Raw genomic sequence first — 17,281 nt, 5'->3', positions numbered from 1 at the left:
TAGTTTCTCAAACAACTTCATAACTTTAGAACTCCACAACATGCTACCAGCAGCTTCACTCACAAAACTGATAAGATCTTATAACCCTACTCAAATAAAAGATCCCAAAGAACCTCAGAAAGACAATTTGCAAGGTCTGTGATAGCTTTTTTCAACAGTAAATTATTATCAACCAAGATATACCCAGTTGAATACTTCAACAGTTTTCAAACATTGTGACCACATTCTTTAATACCTCAATTCATGACCTAACAGCATAATGAGAAGTTAATTTTCAAATGGTATAATTGCAATATCCTCTAGGTATCATTTTTCAGATTAACAGCATTTCTTAGACAAATATTTCCCCAAATTCACAATACAAGAAAAATTAGAAGCCTAACAAAATTTTAAAAATTATATTTTTAAAACACAACACAAAACTTTTTGACACATAGCATCAATTCAATTTAATGCATTTATGAATCCTTTTGCTAATGGCATTCAAATACCAATCATGAAGCATACTTAAAAATAATAGTAATAGCTAACATTTATATAGCACTATGCTAAGCACTTCACAATTATTATGCATTTGATCTTCACAACAACCGAAGGAGGTAGGTGCTATTATTATCGTCCCTATTTTACAAATGAGGAAACTGAAGCAAACAGAGGTGAAGTGATTTACTCAGGGTCACATGGCCAATAATCGTCTGAGATCACACTTGAATTTGGGAATCCATGTAGTTTCGAAGTCTATCACCTTCATGCCCATTATTGAGTATATTTTGCATTAAGTTCTTATTCACCACAACGATCCTACCAGGAGACACATCTCACTTTAAACAAGATTGCTTTTTAATCTAGTTTCAGGAAAAATTTTGACACATCAAACCTGGATTTATAGTAAAAAATGCTTCCATTCATAGTTTCAACTTTCCCTGAAGCTCATTACCTGCCAACACCTGAAATTACAGAGCTCGCCATTTTCAGTCAGCTGATTTCAAAAGATGCATGGTGGCTCTAAAGATGGGGACACCCCATCTAATGGGCCTTAAAGGACAGAAGTTTCACATGCTTTATGAAAATAATTCCATGCTGCAAATTTATTTCTATATTGCATCCACATGTAATTTGATAGCTTGTATTATCTGAAATTGCTAACAGAAACTTCTTGAGAAAGTTTTCCATCTCCTTCTATCAATGAGATAATAAACCTCCTCTAATCTCTTTCTCAAACTCTCAAACCTTACTTCACATTATGCTCCATTCACAAGGTGAGTGCAAAAGGATTCCACCTTCCTTTAATGCTCCATCCATTCTCCTTACCTCTACTTGCTTAAACTTTCTCTCTCACACATTTGAGTATCATGCAGCCTCATGCTGGATACCTCTACAAAGGCACAGACAGGGTAACAATATTCCCCACTGCCTGCTGCCCTCTTTGTTTGAGATGGAAATATTGCCATGATGAAAAACTCATGAACAAATCAACTTGTAGCATGTTTCCCTGAATGTCTTTCAAGGGGCTTGGGGGGACAATTTGTTTCCCCCAAATGACCTCAGCCTTTTAAAGTTCTGCAATGGAGATACAGTATCACAGTCCATTTTTTAAAAGACCTGCTGATCTTCCATCCTTGAACCTGAACATAGTCTCAAGTTGGATATCTCTGTGAAGGCACACAGGGTAGCAATGATCCACACTACCTGCTGCCCTCTTTGCTTGAAATAGGAAAATACTGCCATGGTAAAAAAACAAAAACAAAAACAAACCCAGAAAGAAATGACTCAGTTTGCTGCATGTTTTCTTGAATGCTTTTCAAGTTGTTTGAGGGAACAAAGTTGTTTTCCCCAAACTCCCACCTCCTTTTTACAGTTCTGCAAGGGGGATAGAGCATCACAGTCTATTTTTCTACACATACTGATCTTCAATACTTGGGGAACCAAGGCATGAGTATCATACAGTCTCAAGTTGGATACCTCCGTGAAGGTAGACAGGGTAGCAATGATCCACACTGCCTGCTGCCCTCTTTGCCTGGAATAGGAAAATTTTAACAATAGTTAAAAACAAAACAAAACAAAACAGAGAGAAATGACTCAACTTGCTGCATGCAAGCTTTTCAAGTCATGTGAGGGGACAAACTTGTTTTACCCAAAACTTCCACATCCTTTTCAAGTTCAACATTGGGTCTATAGCATCACAGTCGATTTTCCTACACACACTGATTCTCCATCCTTGAAAAACCAAGGCATATGGATACCAAAGAGTCCAAAGTTTGATACATCTTAGAAGGCACAGCTATTTGCCATTCTGATTCCATGTATCAGGAGTACTGAAATAGACATGGAAGAAATGATCCATATTGTCTGTTGACCACTTCACTGGAACCAAAGAAAATTCCGGAAGATTAAAATCTACCATCCACAAACCAGTCAAGATGATCCTTATCTTCTACCTCCATACATTTTTGGTGGAGAGGCAGAGTTGCATCTAGGATATCCTTTGGACCAGTACTCATCCATACCTCAGGAGTGCTGAAAAAGACAGGGTTGTAGTAGTCCATATTGCATATTTATCCACTTTCCATCTGCCAAGGAAGTTGTCTCTAGTATCATTTTATTCTTTGAAGCTGGTATTTAGTCCTCTGAAGCTGCTTTACATCTTAATCTTTTTTATAGGAATTTTCTAAAAATCATTCATAGTTTACTTCTTTATAAGATCTTTTCCTCTGAAGCTCTCCAACATACTCATTCAAGGCTTTCCCAGGAAATAAGTATCTTGATTTCTCTAACCACTCCAAAATACTGGACCTTATCCTGAACCTAACTCACCCACTGCTCAATGGTCTTCAGGCAGACAGGTTATTAATCATTTACATTTCCTATTGCTTACTTCCCAAGTAGCATAGAAGTTCTCTCAACTGCAAAATTAATCACAAGGAGTTGATACACATTTCTATTCTCAAAAGTCTTTTCTTCTACTGGTCAAGAGGACTAATTGAAGAGGAGGGCAGTCTGCCCAGGACACATGTACCTACTCCAAAAAAAGCCTGCACTTAACACCAGACTAAAAAATGCTTAAGAAATCCAATGAAAAAACTAAAGGAAATGAGATCTTCCACTTCATGGCTACACAAAAAGTCAACCAGGAGTTCAAGAGAAAAAGAAAGGGTCCCTAGTGACAAAGTCAGAGCTTACCAAGGGATCTAGATAGCCTACAAGCCTCTGTGCCCTAGATGATCAGTAACTTCCAAGGTGGGGACCCTGGAAGTACCAGTGAGCAACAGCAGTTGAAGCCCAACACAATGATGATCAAATATAATGCCATAGTGTTCATACCTGGACTGACCAAGCAACAGGGTTTTTGAGGTACCTTAAACTATGTCCTGAGATACAACAGAAGGCCAGGGAGATCCAAAACTCTGAACTCAAAGATCTATGGGGTCTTAACTACTGGAGATAGAGGTCAGCACAAGTATCCAGGGGCCAAGTATCTACTGCAATAGAGAAGAGCACCTTAAATCAAAGTGGAGTAGGAGTGAAGTCTGGACTAGTCACAAAGCACCAATTCCAAAACTAAAGTTGTTGAGATGGATAAATCTAAGAAAATGAAAAAAATAAATTTAACTGTGAATCTAACTGAATTATAAGTGTAAATGAAACCTCAAGGGATAAAAATTTTACATGGCTACATTAATAACTAGGAGAAATTAAAAGACTGAAAAAGGTAGTAGTCAGAAGTAAAATACTTTTTAAAAACTTTTTAAAAAATTAATTTTTTTTCAGTTTTTAACAATCACTTCCATAAATTTTAAATTTTCTCCCCCTCCCTCACCGCTCTCTCCTTGAGACAGCATGCAATCTTATATGAATTCTACAAATACATTCTTATTAAACACATTTTCACATTAGTCATGTTGTATAGAAGAATTAAAACAAATGGGAGAAACCATGAGAAAAACCAAACCAAAACATAACATAAGAGCAAATGGTCTGCTTCATTCTGCATTCCAATTTTATAGTTCTTTCTCTGGATGTGGATGGCATTTTGCATCAAGGGTCCTTTGGGAATGTTTTAGGTCCTTGCATTGCTGTAAAGGGCTAAATCTATCAGAAACAGTCCTAGAAACAAAAGACTTTTGAGGAGGAACAGGGTCAAAGAAGAGAGAGAATAGAATAAAAAGGGGGAAATAGGATGGAGTTAAATACAGTTATCAATCACAACTGTGAAAAATTTTTTACAGCAAATTTCTCTGATAAAGGCCTCATTTCTCAAATGTGTAGAGAACTAAGTCAAATTTATAAAAAATAAGAACCATTCCCCAATTGATAAATGGTCAAAGGATATGAAATGGTAGTTTTCAAATGAAGTAATCAAAGCTATCTATGGTCATATGAAAAAATGCTTTAAATCACTACTGGTTAGAGAAATGCAAATTAAAACAACTCTGAAGTACTATCCCACATCTATCAGATTGGATAATATGACAGAAAAGGAAATGACAAATGTTGGAGAGGATGTGGGAAAATTGGGACACATGCATTGTTGGTGGAGTTGTGAACTGATGCACCATTCTGGAGGGCAATTTGAAACTATGCTCAAAGGGCTATAAAACTGTGCATACCCTTTGACCTAGCAATATCGCTACCAAGTCTGTATCCCAAAGAAATTAAAAACAAAAAGGAAAAGGACTCACATGTACAAAAGTATTTACAGTAGCTCTCTTAGTGGTGGCAAAGAATTGGAAATTGAGGGTATGCCCACCAATTGGGGAATGGTGAACAAGTGTGATGGAATACTATTGTACTATAAGAAATGACAAGTAGGATGCTCCCAGAAAGACTTACACAAACTTCAAAGTGAAATGAGCAGAACCAGGAGAACATTGTTCACAGTAACAACAACACTGTACAATGATCAACTGTGAATGACATAGCTATTCTCAGCAATCCAATAATCCAAGATGACTCTGAAGGACTTATGATGAAAAATGCTATTCATCTTCAGAGAAAGAACTGATGGAGTCTGAAGGCAGATACAAGCATACTTTTATTCACTTTATTTTTCTTGGCTTTTTGGTCTGTGCTTTTTTCCCACAATATGACTAATATGGAAATACGTTTTGCATGACTGCACATGTATAAGCTATTTCAAATTGCTTACCTTCTCAATGAGGGGAAGGGGAAGGAGGAAGGGAATTGGAACTCAACATTTCAAAAAAACAAATGTTAATTGTTTACATGTAATTGGGGGGAAATTAAATACTAAATCAACCTATTTTTTAAAAAAGGAAAAGCATTTGACAACCTATGACACCTATTCCTATTAAAAACACTCAAAAGCACAGGAACAAATGTAGCTTTTCTTAAAATAGGTAGTATATATCTCAAACTGATAGTAAGCATTATCTGTAATGGAGATAAACTAGAAGGCTGCCCAACAAGATTGGGGCAGCCAGGATATCCATTATCAACATAGAACTGCTAGCTATAGCAGTAAGAGAAGAAGCACAATAACGGCTTTTGCATGTAGGCTTTTCCATCCAGTCTCTCCATAAGCATCACAAATACTCTTCAAGGCGATTATGAAAGAGAAGTACACCTGCCCATTCACCATCTTCTTAGTCCCTTGCTGTCAATAGGTATAAACCAAGGACTAGGCAAGCTGCTCAGTTTCACTGGACTTGAGTTCAAACCTCACATAAGCGGTATCACTGAACTCATGTGCCAAGTAAACTTTGTAAAGATCTGCCAACTTTGTAAAAAACTCCCTTGAGTTCGTTTCTCTAATTCAACATCCAATGAGAGGGCAGTTTTTCTCACCATCTTCCCACAAGCTCCACGAACATGGGGGGGGGGGGGTTCAAGGTGATTTGATTGAAGTTAGGCATCTATCTATCCTCAGTATTTTCAGTATCTTGGTTGCTATTTTAAAAAAAACCACCTATTTCTCTAGTTTGTCCCAAAGAGGGTCATACCTGGGACTGGGTAACGTGATCAACCTCAGTGGTCTCCAGACAAGTTCCAACCCCAACTTTCTACGTCATAAATTGTGGATATATCACCCCCAAGGCAGCAGTCATCCCAAGTGTCTGCTACCAGCCTGCACTCAACATGTGCCATTTTAAAGTCATCATCTTCACAGCTTTCAAACAATCTCCTGGAGCTATGCCAACTGGAAAATATTCAATCAGAGTATGATGTGGCTCATCTTCCTCCAAACATCTCCACAAAGCCTGTGAACATTTTCAAAGTGACTTCCAAGAGGTGCTCATTTGTCTCTCCATCATATTCTCACTATATCATTCACCATCCTTTCTATTAACATTTTAAAAAAGAAAATCTAGACTGACCACAAATGGGTACAAACTTCGGATTGGGTCTTGAAGAATAAAGTTAAAACCTCACCTTTCTTCCTCCTGTCTCCTGGACAAAGCCAAGCCACGGCCCCTGTTCTCCACGCTGCCGGGTGCCAGGTCAGTGTGTGCCCTTGTGCAAGTCTGTCGCATACAAAGCCTGCAGAGAACCCCTTGGAGCAAGGCTGATTTTTCAAAATTCAAGTTAGACAATATATTGAAGGGCATTTTCCCCCAATCTTCCCACATGTCTCTGAACACTTTTCCCCATGACTTGGGGACAGGCATGCATTTGGCCATCCACAGTCTTCCCACCAAAGCATGGCTCCTGCCTCACACCAAATGTTTCAACAATAAGGCCACTTTATCTCCTCTACTGTGCTCACGAATTGAAGCCCATGGTGAACTAGCCTATACCTCTCGAGGGCACAGTCCAATAGAGCAGCCAACCTTCACATTGCCCAAAGAAGCTCCCACAACTGAAAAAGTTTCCAGAAAGACCTGAAGCTGTTCCCACTTTACTTTTTTTGTGTTTTTTTCTAGGACTTTTTCATTCCAACTTTTACACTACTCAAGTATCCCTCCCTTTTCACAGCCATAACAGCTAAGGAAACTCATTTGTACAAGAACAGTTTTCTCAACTTCTTGGCTCCCATTGAAACTGTGGCTCCTAATGGGTGGACCTCCAAATCCAGAAACCACAGTCACATGTGTGTGCACTTGGAGCTGTTGCTTCTCTTTCTGAAGCTCCCCAATCATTATAAACAACTGCCCTAATCATCTATCTCTTGGCTTTCACCAAGAGGGCCAGGTCAACCCCAAATGGATGGACCCTTGCATGGCTTTGAACCACTGCAAACCATAGCAGCAGGTGCCCTGGCCAGGTTCAAAGGTGCCTAGCAAGGCAATACTGTCTCTTCCCATACTCTTTCAAGAGTTCATCACAATGTTTACTTTTGCTGAAACTCTTTCAAGCCCACCCCAAGTAACACTCACCTTTTCAAAATAATAAGAGAAGATCTGCCTCAATGGATTGAGGATCCTCCTATCTAAGGATTCAGACACCACTGGAATCATTTACTTGTTCTGGGTTCTTTAGGGTTTCATCTAATGCTCTTTAATTTTTTTTCCATACCAATTGAGGCTCATTAAAACTTACCTATCCAGGGCTTAGCATCATCAGTGCCCACGCAAGATAGAGAGAAGAGCTAAAACTTACTCCCCCATGTACCCAGCACCGAACTAACCTTCAGTCCTGGCTACCCCCACACACAACTAACTCTGCATTTTTTAGTTCCATAGTCTTTCTCCACATCTGGCCAATTATTCATTAGTTCATTTATGCATCGACGTCATTCTCATTCTTTCCATTCACAGAATCTAAGCATCTGCCCCTACTCAATGCCTCTTCTTCCTTCCACTGTTGCTCAGCAGTTCACAACTATCTGACCATCATATGATAATCAGTGGACAGAATAAAGAACTAGGGTTAGTGGTTTCCCAGCCTCTTTACCCAGTACTCACCTTAGCAGTTTCCAACTTTCTCTATGACAGAATAAATTAAAAATATAAATAAGCGAAAAAATAAAGAATAAAGTGAATCTCTTTGAAGTACCATACCTGATGTATGCGGCCTGGCTGTCCAACGAAATATAGACTCTGTCATGTAAGTAAAGGATACACCAAGCAGGGCATCCTCAAGAGAATCGCCATGAACACAAAGGACCCTTTCACATGTCTACATTTGCTTTTCTTGACTATAGAGCTCTCTCAACAAGTTAATACCAAGTATCAACAGCTGACCCTAATGAGGCAATTGAAGGTTCCTAAAGTACTTTCAGATTATTTCATCGGAACCTCTCGACTCTGTTATTTCAACATTCTTAGATCTGAGTGACTTGGCCACACAGTCAGTGGCAGAGGTGGGATGTGGATGCCATTTGACTACATCGCACTCTCAGTTCCACTCAGTTCCCCCACTGGGGGTCTTGCTTGGATCCAGCCTAGATGACAAATCTGGTCCAAGCAGGTGAAAGTCCCCTGAGGCAAACATCTTACACAAGCTTGGCTCACACACACTTGGCTTTGCTAACAGTGAGAAAAGAACTACTGTGTATTGACAAGGAGGCTGCCCCACCTGCTTGATTCACTCAGCCAACTCTGGACCAAAGGAACGTGCTTTGAAATCTTTTGTTTATTGGAGCTTTCCTCTGCCCATTTGTAAACAAGATCCTATTTTTACAGATATAAAGAACATTGAATAAGCCAGCTAAAGTAACCTTTGCAGTGAACACTCACCTTCTGCCAAAATGAGGTTCCCCAGCTGTCACTGAGAGATGTCTGGTAGTTGGACTGAATGGACACACACAGGCTCCCGCTAGTGTACCCACGCCCAGCTGTAAAACAGCTGCTTTGGGATTCAAATGTTATAAACAGAAACATTACGATGGTAAACCTCAAAGGGAAGGAACATTTGTATCAAGGAAATATTTTTTTTAGACACAAAAGCACAAGTTTGCTCTCGTGTTTATGTTTTAATCTGAAGCACTTAAAGCTCCTCAGTCCCGGGCTTCCTTCAAGGCTCAGCTCAGGTGACACCCCTACCTCTCTCATGTCCACCGCACGCTGCCCACTGCCCCCTCCCACCAGCCGTAGCTGGTACTTCCTTCCTCCGGTACTTACTTTCCATGTACTTATCTTTGTACATGTGGTGTCACACACACAAGCATGTGTGTGCATGTGCACACACCTGTGCATCCTCCCCTGGTAGACCAGGTTCAAGAATAAACTAGCACAGGAACCTCATATTCAATAAACCCCAGAATACAAACATGGCTCTTGAGTTCTCCATACAGATGACAGAAATGAATTTGAGACCCCTAACTCATGTTCTGTATACTACCCTAAGATCCAAGTGGACAAGCAACTTAAATGTACAAAGTCACCTAAATCAGAAACCCTGGTTTTTCCACTTCTCTCTCATTTCTCCCTCACATCTTGTCATCCCAGAACAAATCCCCATAATAAAAGGATCTATTCTGTAAAACTTGGACTCAGTCAAAAGTCTGCTGCACCCGAGGACCTAGAGGACCACATGTGGCCTTGAGGCTGCAGGTTCCCCATCCCTGGATCAGAGAAACCTGGGGCGACTTTTAGTAAGTCTTCACACTAAGCAGAAGCAGAGAATAACATGCACAAAAAGAACAACTGAAAGACTCTCCAAGTCTACTGACATCAAGGATTCCAGAGAAGGGACGATGAAGACCACCGCAACCTGCTGGCAGAGTGTGGACCAATTCAGGCTACAGAATGAGACCCAAGTTTTCAACATGGCCAACGTGAGAATCTATTGTGACTGACTGTATGTGTTGGGGTGGTTTTTATCCCAATTTTTGGGGGGGAGTTGGAAACATAATCTATAGATAAAATATAGATTTTAAAATTTCATTTTCAAAAATGGAAAAGACAAAATTAAGATTTTTAGAAAGGAACCATTGAGCAGTTTGTGATATGGGGCTGGAGCTAAGAAAAGGGGAAAGAGGGGAGTCTTCAGCATAGATATGAGAGCTGATACGATCACCAGGAGAGAAGGAGAGGGTCCAAGGTAGATGTTTCCGGTCAGTGCAGCTGGTGCAAAAGACATGGTGAGAGATTTAGTTCAGGAGACTAAGAAGGAATGGTGAGGTAAGTATGAAAAGCCAGAAAGAGCAGTATCAGGAAAATCTAGAGGGAAGTATCCAGGAGAGAGTGTTCACTTCTACAGAGATGTCCAGAAGGTTATAAAGATGGAAATTCTGGGTAATGTGGCTGCCTGCACAGGAGCTGGACTGCCCAGCATTCAATACCTACTTCCACCAATCATGGAAGTTCACAACAGCAATCAATAATCAAGAAATCCAATGTGAAACTATAGTAAATGCATTATTTGACCTATAGCTAAAAATAGCTAGCATTGCAAGAACAGCTTAGAAGGCAAAGTGCTAACTTTATTCAAGTAAAGGACTCTCCCTGAAGACTAGAATCGACCAATAAAAATTAGTGACTTCACAGACAATAGTCAGCTGAGGGAGCCTGCCTTCCTGCTTCCAACTGGTCACCAAAGTGATTTTCCTAAAGTTCTACCATATCACTCCCCTACTCAGTAACCTCCAGTGGCTCCCTATGGCCCCCAGGATCAAAACCAAAATGCTCTTGTTTGGCATTCAAAGCCCTTCATAACCTAGTCCCCTCCCACCTTTCCAGTCTTATCACATCTCACTCCTTGCCAAATCCTCTTCCATGTCCTGACTTGGCATATTCTCGGGCTGTCTCCCATGCCTATAAAGCTCTCACTTCTCATCGTCACCTTGTGGCTTTCCTTTTCCACCTAAAATCCCACCTCCTACAAGAAAGAAGCCTTTCCCAATCCCTCTTAATTCTAATGTCTTCCTTCTCTTATTCTGTATCCATCAGTTGGCACTTGTTTGCATGTTGCCCCTCCCCTTAGAATGTGAGGTCCTTGAAGTCAGCAATTTTGTTTTTTCTCTTTTCCTATTCTCAGGACTTAGTATACTTATTAGCTGTGCACCTTTATCTTCTTCAGTTTCCTGAACTATAAAATGGGGATAATAACAGTCCCTACCTCCCAGGGTTGTTGTGATGAAATCACATTTATAAAGAGCTTAGCACAGGGAAGGGCATACAGTAGGTGCTTAATAAATGTTCAATGACTTAATGTTATTTAGCTGGATTTGGAGACAGAAGTTTTAAGCTTGAATCCCAGTTCTGTCCCTTACTACCTCGCCCATGAGACCGGATTTGGAAAGCACTAATAGGCACAGCACCTGGCACAGAGTAGGCAGCCTTTCCCTTTCCTTACACCCTGTGTGGCCTCTACCATGACTAGCTACCTTCCGAGGCCCCAGCTCTAGGTCTATGATCCAGAATCAGGATATAGAGGGTAATACTGAGCAAGGCACTAAAGGGGGCTCCACATTCTAGGTAAAAAAACCCATACAACTGAGACTCCTCACGCGCAGCTTTGGGGTCAACAAGTGAACCAATGGCCTGCGGTCCCCCGAGAACTCCCCTAGTGCTCTTCCTTCCGTTTCCTTTGGACCTCACCCTCTCCCACTGCCCTTCCCAATCCAAGAGTCACTTGGTCATCTGGTCTAACTGGCTGCCAGGCTCTGTACCAGGTGGGCAATGAGGCTGCGAAAACACTGCCCAATCATGGCCTCCAGGAGCCTCCTTCCCAAGGGGGTTCCCCCATGGCCCTTGGAGGGGCAGCAGCAGCTCCCATTTAAATGGACCCCAGGCCGACACGGGGGCCTAAAGAGGCTGAGGGCTGTAGTTTGCAAATGTAATGGTATCTGTGTTTTGTTATATGTGATTTATTTGTTTACTTATTTACTGGGGAGAGAAGAGGTATCAGACATTACCGAACTGAAGGTCTGCAGAGCCGCCGTGCTGACCTCATTGCTGGATGCCTGTGAAACATGAACAGTCTACCAGTGCCATGCCAGGAAACTGAACCGCTTCCATCTGAACTGTCTTAGGAAGAGTCTGAGGACCACCAGGCAGGATAAGCTACCAGACACTGAGGTCCTTGCTAGAGCTGAACTGCCCAGCATTCAAACTATGCTTCGCAGAGTGCAACTCCAACGGGCTGGCCATGTTATTCGAATGCCAAATGTACGTTTGCCAAAAAGACTATTTTATGAAGAACTCACATGGGACGGGTGATCATATGGGGGTCAGAAGAAGCAATACAAGGACACTCTCAAGGTTTCTCTGAAGAACTCTGGATTTGACTGTGTGACATGGAGACATTGGCAGAGGACTGCTCAGCATGGCATGCCCACATCAGAAAAGGTGTGGTGTTCTATGAGCAAAATAGAATTGAGACAGCACAAAGGAAAGGTAGGATGCGCAAATCTGGAGTAACCATCCCAAATATTCACATGAATTATCTGTGCCCAACCTGTGGTGGAGCATTCCAAGCTTGCATTGATCTGATCAGCCACAGTTGGACACACGGAAACTTCACTTTATCATGGTGATGTCATTTTGGTCCTCTTCGAAAATGAAGGACAACAACCAACCAACCAACCACTTGAGTTTGCCACTGTTTGGCTTCATGGTGTGTTGCAGTGGCACTGTCTCAAAGAATTCAGAATCAGACCACCTCTAATCCAATTGTAGGCACTTATTGAGGACTGACATCCCTCAGAAGCAGGCTAGCAACTTCAGAGAAAGCAAGATGAATTTTTATAGAGTAAACATGCAATTACATAACAAAGATTATAAATATTAAAAAGGCAGGAGGGATTGGTTAAGAGATGAGGTAACGGGGGAGGGATTCTTTCTCTGGTTCAGTGGTCAAACATTCTGGTTGTGCTGCCCACCGAGAGACTAGCTATTGTGGTCCTGTCTGGTCAAGATGGATAGTTAGGTACTGTGGTCCTGTCTTGGGGTAAATGGAGGATGTGATTGTGGTTGAGTACAAGAACACATCTGTTCAAATATGTGAATTGGATCTGGGAGTTGTGGCCAGCTAGGGGCAGTGGCTATATGGAGTCTGGGGGCCTGCGGCATGGCTAAATCAGGACCTGCTATTCAGTGGAGCCCCTAAGGAAGTCAGAATATTGGGGCTGGGGACAGCTTTGCCAGGATTCCATCACCACCACTGGCTAATAGGACAGGTGTTTTGAAGCACCCTCAAAAACTCGACGAGCAATTTTCTACGTTAAAATCAGTCTCATTTATCTATCAAAACAAGTTTCCTAAGGACTCCAACAAGCCAGTGTGAATTAACACACTTTGTCAACTGAGTCTGCAAATGTATGTACCTGAAAATAAAGACTATATTTCTTGAAAAAAGTCTTCTAATTCGGACACCCACTCCCTGAAACTTGAGCCCCCACTGGTGGAGCAGGAGTTGAAATGTTAAGTAGCAAACCAGCAAGCAAAGAAGAATATGACAGCAAGTCAGTGGGACCTCAGAGGGCATCTTGGCTAGCCAGTCCCTAAACAGCAGTCTTCTTGCTCACATAGCCCACAAGTTGTCTTCTACTTGAGGGTCTCCATGAAGCCGAAGCCCAACCCCTTTCTGGTGGGGACATCTCTCATCATTAGAAAGCACTCTAGGACACTAGGTCCAAATCCCTTTGACAGTTCCACCCAGTGTTGCTCCTGGTTCTGTCCTCTGGGACCAAGAAGGACAAGTCCAATTCCTCTTCCACAAACACTCAGATGGCTCACATGTCCCTGCAGAGCCTTCCCTTCTTCAAGTTAAATGGCCCCCGTCTCTCTATATGGTTTGACACAGAAGTCAAGGCTGATTTCTGAAGTCTTTCCAGCTTCTCAATGTCTGTCCTGAAACATGATGCCCAGAACTGAACACAACCCAGTGGATTCCAGTCATTGAAAACAGTGACAAAGCATGAAATGCTGGTAGCAAAGACACAGACAAACACTGGGTACATTTCACTTTTATTCTGCCAGCTTTCAAAAGATTGCTGTTTTCTTTTTAAACAAGAAAAGTCTATGCACATCCTCCGTGTCAAGTGTGTCCAGTAGACTGTTGACGTTAAGTTAGACAGTGCAACGCCATTGTGTGAGGGAGCACCAGCAAGGATTCAGCTGGGAAACCCAGAAGTCCTTGTGCTGGGCCATGCTAGCCACATGCCAGGCTGTGCCAGGTCAAATGGCAGTCGTGGATGTAAGCTCCATGGAAAAGCTGGCCCCCAACTGGAAGGACTAGGAACTAGACTCGAGGACAGCCCCATCTCTCCAGTCACCCCTTGCCCTTTGAATGTAAGAGAGCACAGGAAAATTGTCTTTATACTTGGTTTCCTGATGCTGACTGCTCGTTTTTCTATAGCTAAGAAGATTCTCATTGAGCTGGGCATGAAGGTTTTCTTGGTAGAAAGGACATTGGCTCAGAGTTCTTTTCAAAGTTCAGACTGATTGCTGGGGGTGGGGAGGAGGGAAGAGGCAGTAAATGCCAGGAGAGTATGGAGGTAGGATCTTGGTCTTCCAATCAAAAGGAAAAGTTGGAAAAACCTTCTACAGATGAGGTGACCCAGATACAGGACCAGGGTCAGAGAACTGAACTTAGGGAAGGGTTTCAGCACCTCACCCTCTCTGGGAAGTCCTGCTAGGTTGGAACCCTCCCATAAGGCCCACACAAGCACAGTGAGAGCTACTCCAAACCCCCATCCATGAGCATGTGCTCAGCTGGAGCCAGATGTGTCCCACAACTCTCTAGGTGCCTGTGGGGAAAGTGGGGATACCTGATAGCCAGAGGCCTGGAAGGCAGTGAGATGGAGTAGGACAGCCTGGAACCTTCTTTGGAGAAGAAGCAGGGGAGACTGTCCCTTGACCCATCACTTTTGGATGTTGGCTTTGGGCTAGTGAAGAGGATCAGTTGCCTCCCCAGCCTTCTTTGAAATGTCCAAGGCCAGACACTACACATATATCCATATGCCAGCCACTTGTGGGCAGCTGAGCATCAGGAGTCGTATCTGGCCGCGAGCCCCCAGCCTTGAGCTGGTAGATCCTGCATCATTCAGTGAGTGGATGGACATAAGGGAGGGTGGGAAGATGGCCATTCATGTGGTTGGCATGTGACCCCAAGAAGACCAGGAGGCAGCTAGGAGGAAAGACTTAGACTCCACCCTACCCCTCAAAGCTTTCAGAGTGAAACAACTAAATACACAGTGGAAAAATCCCACCTCACACCCCACAATAGAGCGATCCTAGAAGGGAGGAATAAGTTAGGGCGGAAACAGGAAAAGGGAGTCAGGAACAGCCTTAACAAGCCAAGCCCACACACCTGGAGGCCATCCTGAGGAAATGGCTTCTGCCCAAGCAGCTACTGTGTACTAGGTGGGTCTGCTCCCCTTCTAAGCTAAGGAGAAAAAGGGAGGGCGTGCTCAGTCCTGCACCAGCTCCCAAAGTGGCAGAGGCCAGACACCTCACTGCATGGCACACACACTGTGAGGCAGAAACTCTTGGACATAGGTAGCTGCAGCTTTGGAGAGGTAGGTCATGGTGCCAAACCTGCCACTGGGGGCACTATCATACAGCAGGGTGCAGATTCCAGAGGAGGGATCCTTTGCCAGCATGGTGTCGTCTGCCCCAAGAGCTTTCTGGTCCGGTGGATGAAGAAGACAAGGGGAGAAGGAAAAATGACCAATCAATTCCTGATTATGTCCAAGTGGCTCATTTCCCCCAACCTCCCACTGCCTGGCAAGATCTTGGGCTACTATTGACAGGATCTGAGCCCCAAGGGGACGAAGGTAGGAGCACACATAGGCCTGTTTCTAAATTCTCCTTGTCTCCATTCTCTTCCAGAGTGGAATTTAGCCTCTGGAGGCAGGTCTGTGTGATCAGGGAAGATCAACTTCAGCTCACCGAGACTCAGTTTCCCCCTCTGTAAATGGGGATAATGATGACCTTTGAGGTCCTTGCTATTTCACCTCTACCACTCCATCAAAAGCCTGGTAGCTGTTATCTGCACACCCCATTCAACCCCCTTCCTTCCTCAACGAGCTCAGTGCATGACTCATAATCTTTCTCTCCTCCCCAGCTCCGGCTCACATCCTAGAGGACTTCAGCATACCCAGTGACCCTCTTTCAAATACCCTGACCACTCCCCTCCTCAGCCTTCCCATGCGCCCCTCCTCCACCCCACCATAGCCACACACAAAGATGGTCATACCCTGAATCTTGCCATCACCCACAAATGCACCTGCTCCGTGTTCAGGATTTCTGAAAGCCCCTCACCCAACCATCAGCAACTGGCTTTTCACCACTTCCCCTGCCTTCCCGTATATAACCTTACTCTTTTTCCACACCATGACCTCCAGTCACTCAACCCTTAATTCTCTCCCAGGCCATCTTCCTGGCACTAGCCACTCCCTCCTCTTTTCCCCATCCTAACCCCTTGGTGAGTCAATTCAACAATGACCTTCTCTCTTGAATCCCTGGTCCTCATATCTCAGCCTTGGATCACTCCCATCAACATACCATCACATCTGTGTGATGCTGAATAAAGGTGGAGAAAAATCACACAACTACTCTGACTGGGGCCACTACAAATTTATGTTACATAATCTCACTTAGGCCCTCACTGCTGCTAGGCAATCTTACTAATTCACTCTTCACAAAGGCTCTTCCAAAGTTTCCTCCCTCCTTAAACTTCCCATGGCTCACATTTCCCTCTTTCTCTCAGCTGAAAACTTTGCCTCAGATTGTACAGAAAAAAATGGAGGCCATTCTCCATGAGCTGCCTCCACTCCCCTCTGCCTCATCTCTTATCACTCAGGTCCCTTCCCTCACTCCCTATCTCCCCTGAAGACACAACCTTACTCCTGACCAAGGCCAACCCCTCCAGCTGCACACAGGATCCCCTTCCAGACCGGCTCCTCCAGCAGATTGCTCCCTCTGCCATCCTTACTCCCTCACTTATCTTCACTCTGTCCCTGGCTCCTGGCTCCTTCTCTGCTGCCTGCAAACATGCCATGGCTCCCCCATCCTGGAAAACCCTTACTCAGGCCTTCCATTGCCACTACCCATGATCCTATATCTCTCCAGTATCTCGCTGACCTCCTCAGAAAGGCGTCTACAAGAGCTGCCTTCACTTCCTCTCCTCACTCTTTTTTTTGGTTCATTTATTTATTTTTAAATTTTTCCCAGCTACATATAAAAACAATTCTAAACATTTTTAAAACTTTGAGTTCCAAATTCTCTTTTTTTCCCTCCCCACCCTCTCACTGAGAAGGCAAGCAGTTTGATATAGGTCACACATGTATACTCATGTAAAACATAATAGTCATGTTCTCACACTCTCTTCTTAACTCTTTCCAATCCATCTTCCAACCTCATCATTCCACCAAAACTATTCCCTCCAAAGTGAGCAATGGGATCTCTTAATTGGCCTGTGAGGAGTGCTGGTG

General features: G+C 43.2%; 1 protein-coding gene across 3 annotated transcripts in view; it reads right to left on the bottom strand.

The window, feature by feature from the left end:
- Positions 1-13,794: 13,794 nt before the first annotated feature.
- The window catches only part of PHKA1 (phosphorylase kinase regulatory subunit alpha 1), a 65,049-nt gene continuing 61,562 nt past the window's right edge, over positions 13,795-17,281 (bottom strand). For all 3 annotated transcript variants that reach the window (XM_072626781.1, XM_072626783.1, XM_072626782.1), the window contains one exon: positions 13,795-15,472. In XM_072626781.1, the coding sequence (XP_072482882.1) occupies positions 15,299-15,472 (174 nt within the window). In that variant the 3' untranslated portion in view covers positions 13,795-15,298. The remainder of the gene's footprint in view (positions 15,473-17,281) is intronic.

The sequence above is a fragment of the Notamacropus eugenii genome, chromosome X (genome assembly GCF_028372415.1).
Source record: "Notamacropus eugenii isolate mMacEug1 chromosome X, mMacEug1.pri_v2, whole genome shotgun sequence".
Taxonomy (NCBI): domain Eukaryota; kingdom Metazoa; phylum Chordata; class Mammalia; order Diprotodontia; family Macropodidae; genus Notamacropus; species Notamacropus eugenii.
The sequence above is the reverse complement of the archived record's forward strand: the minus strand, read 5'-3'. Positions and strand labels throughout refer to the sequence as shown.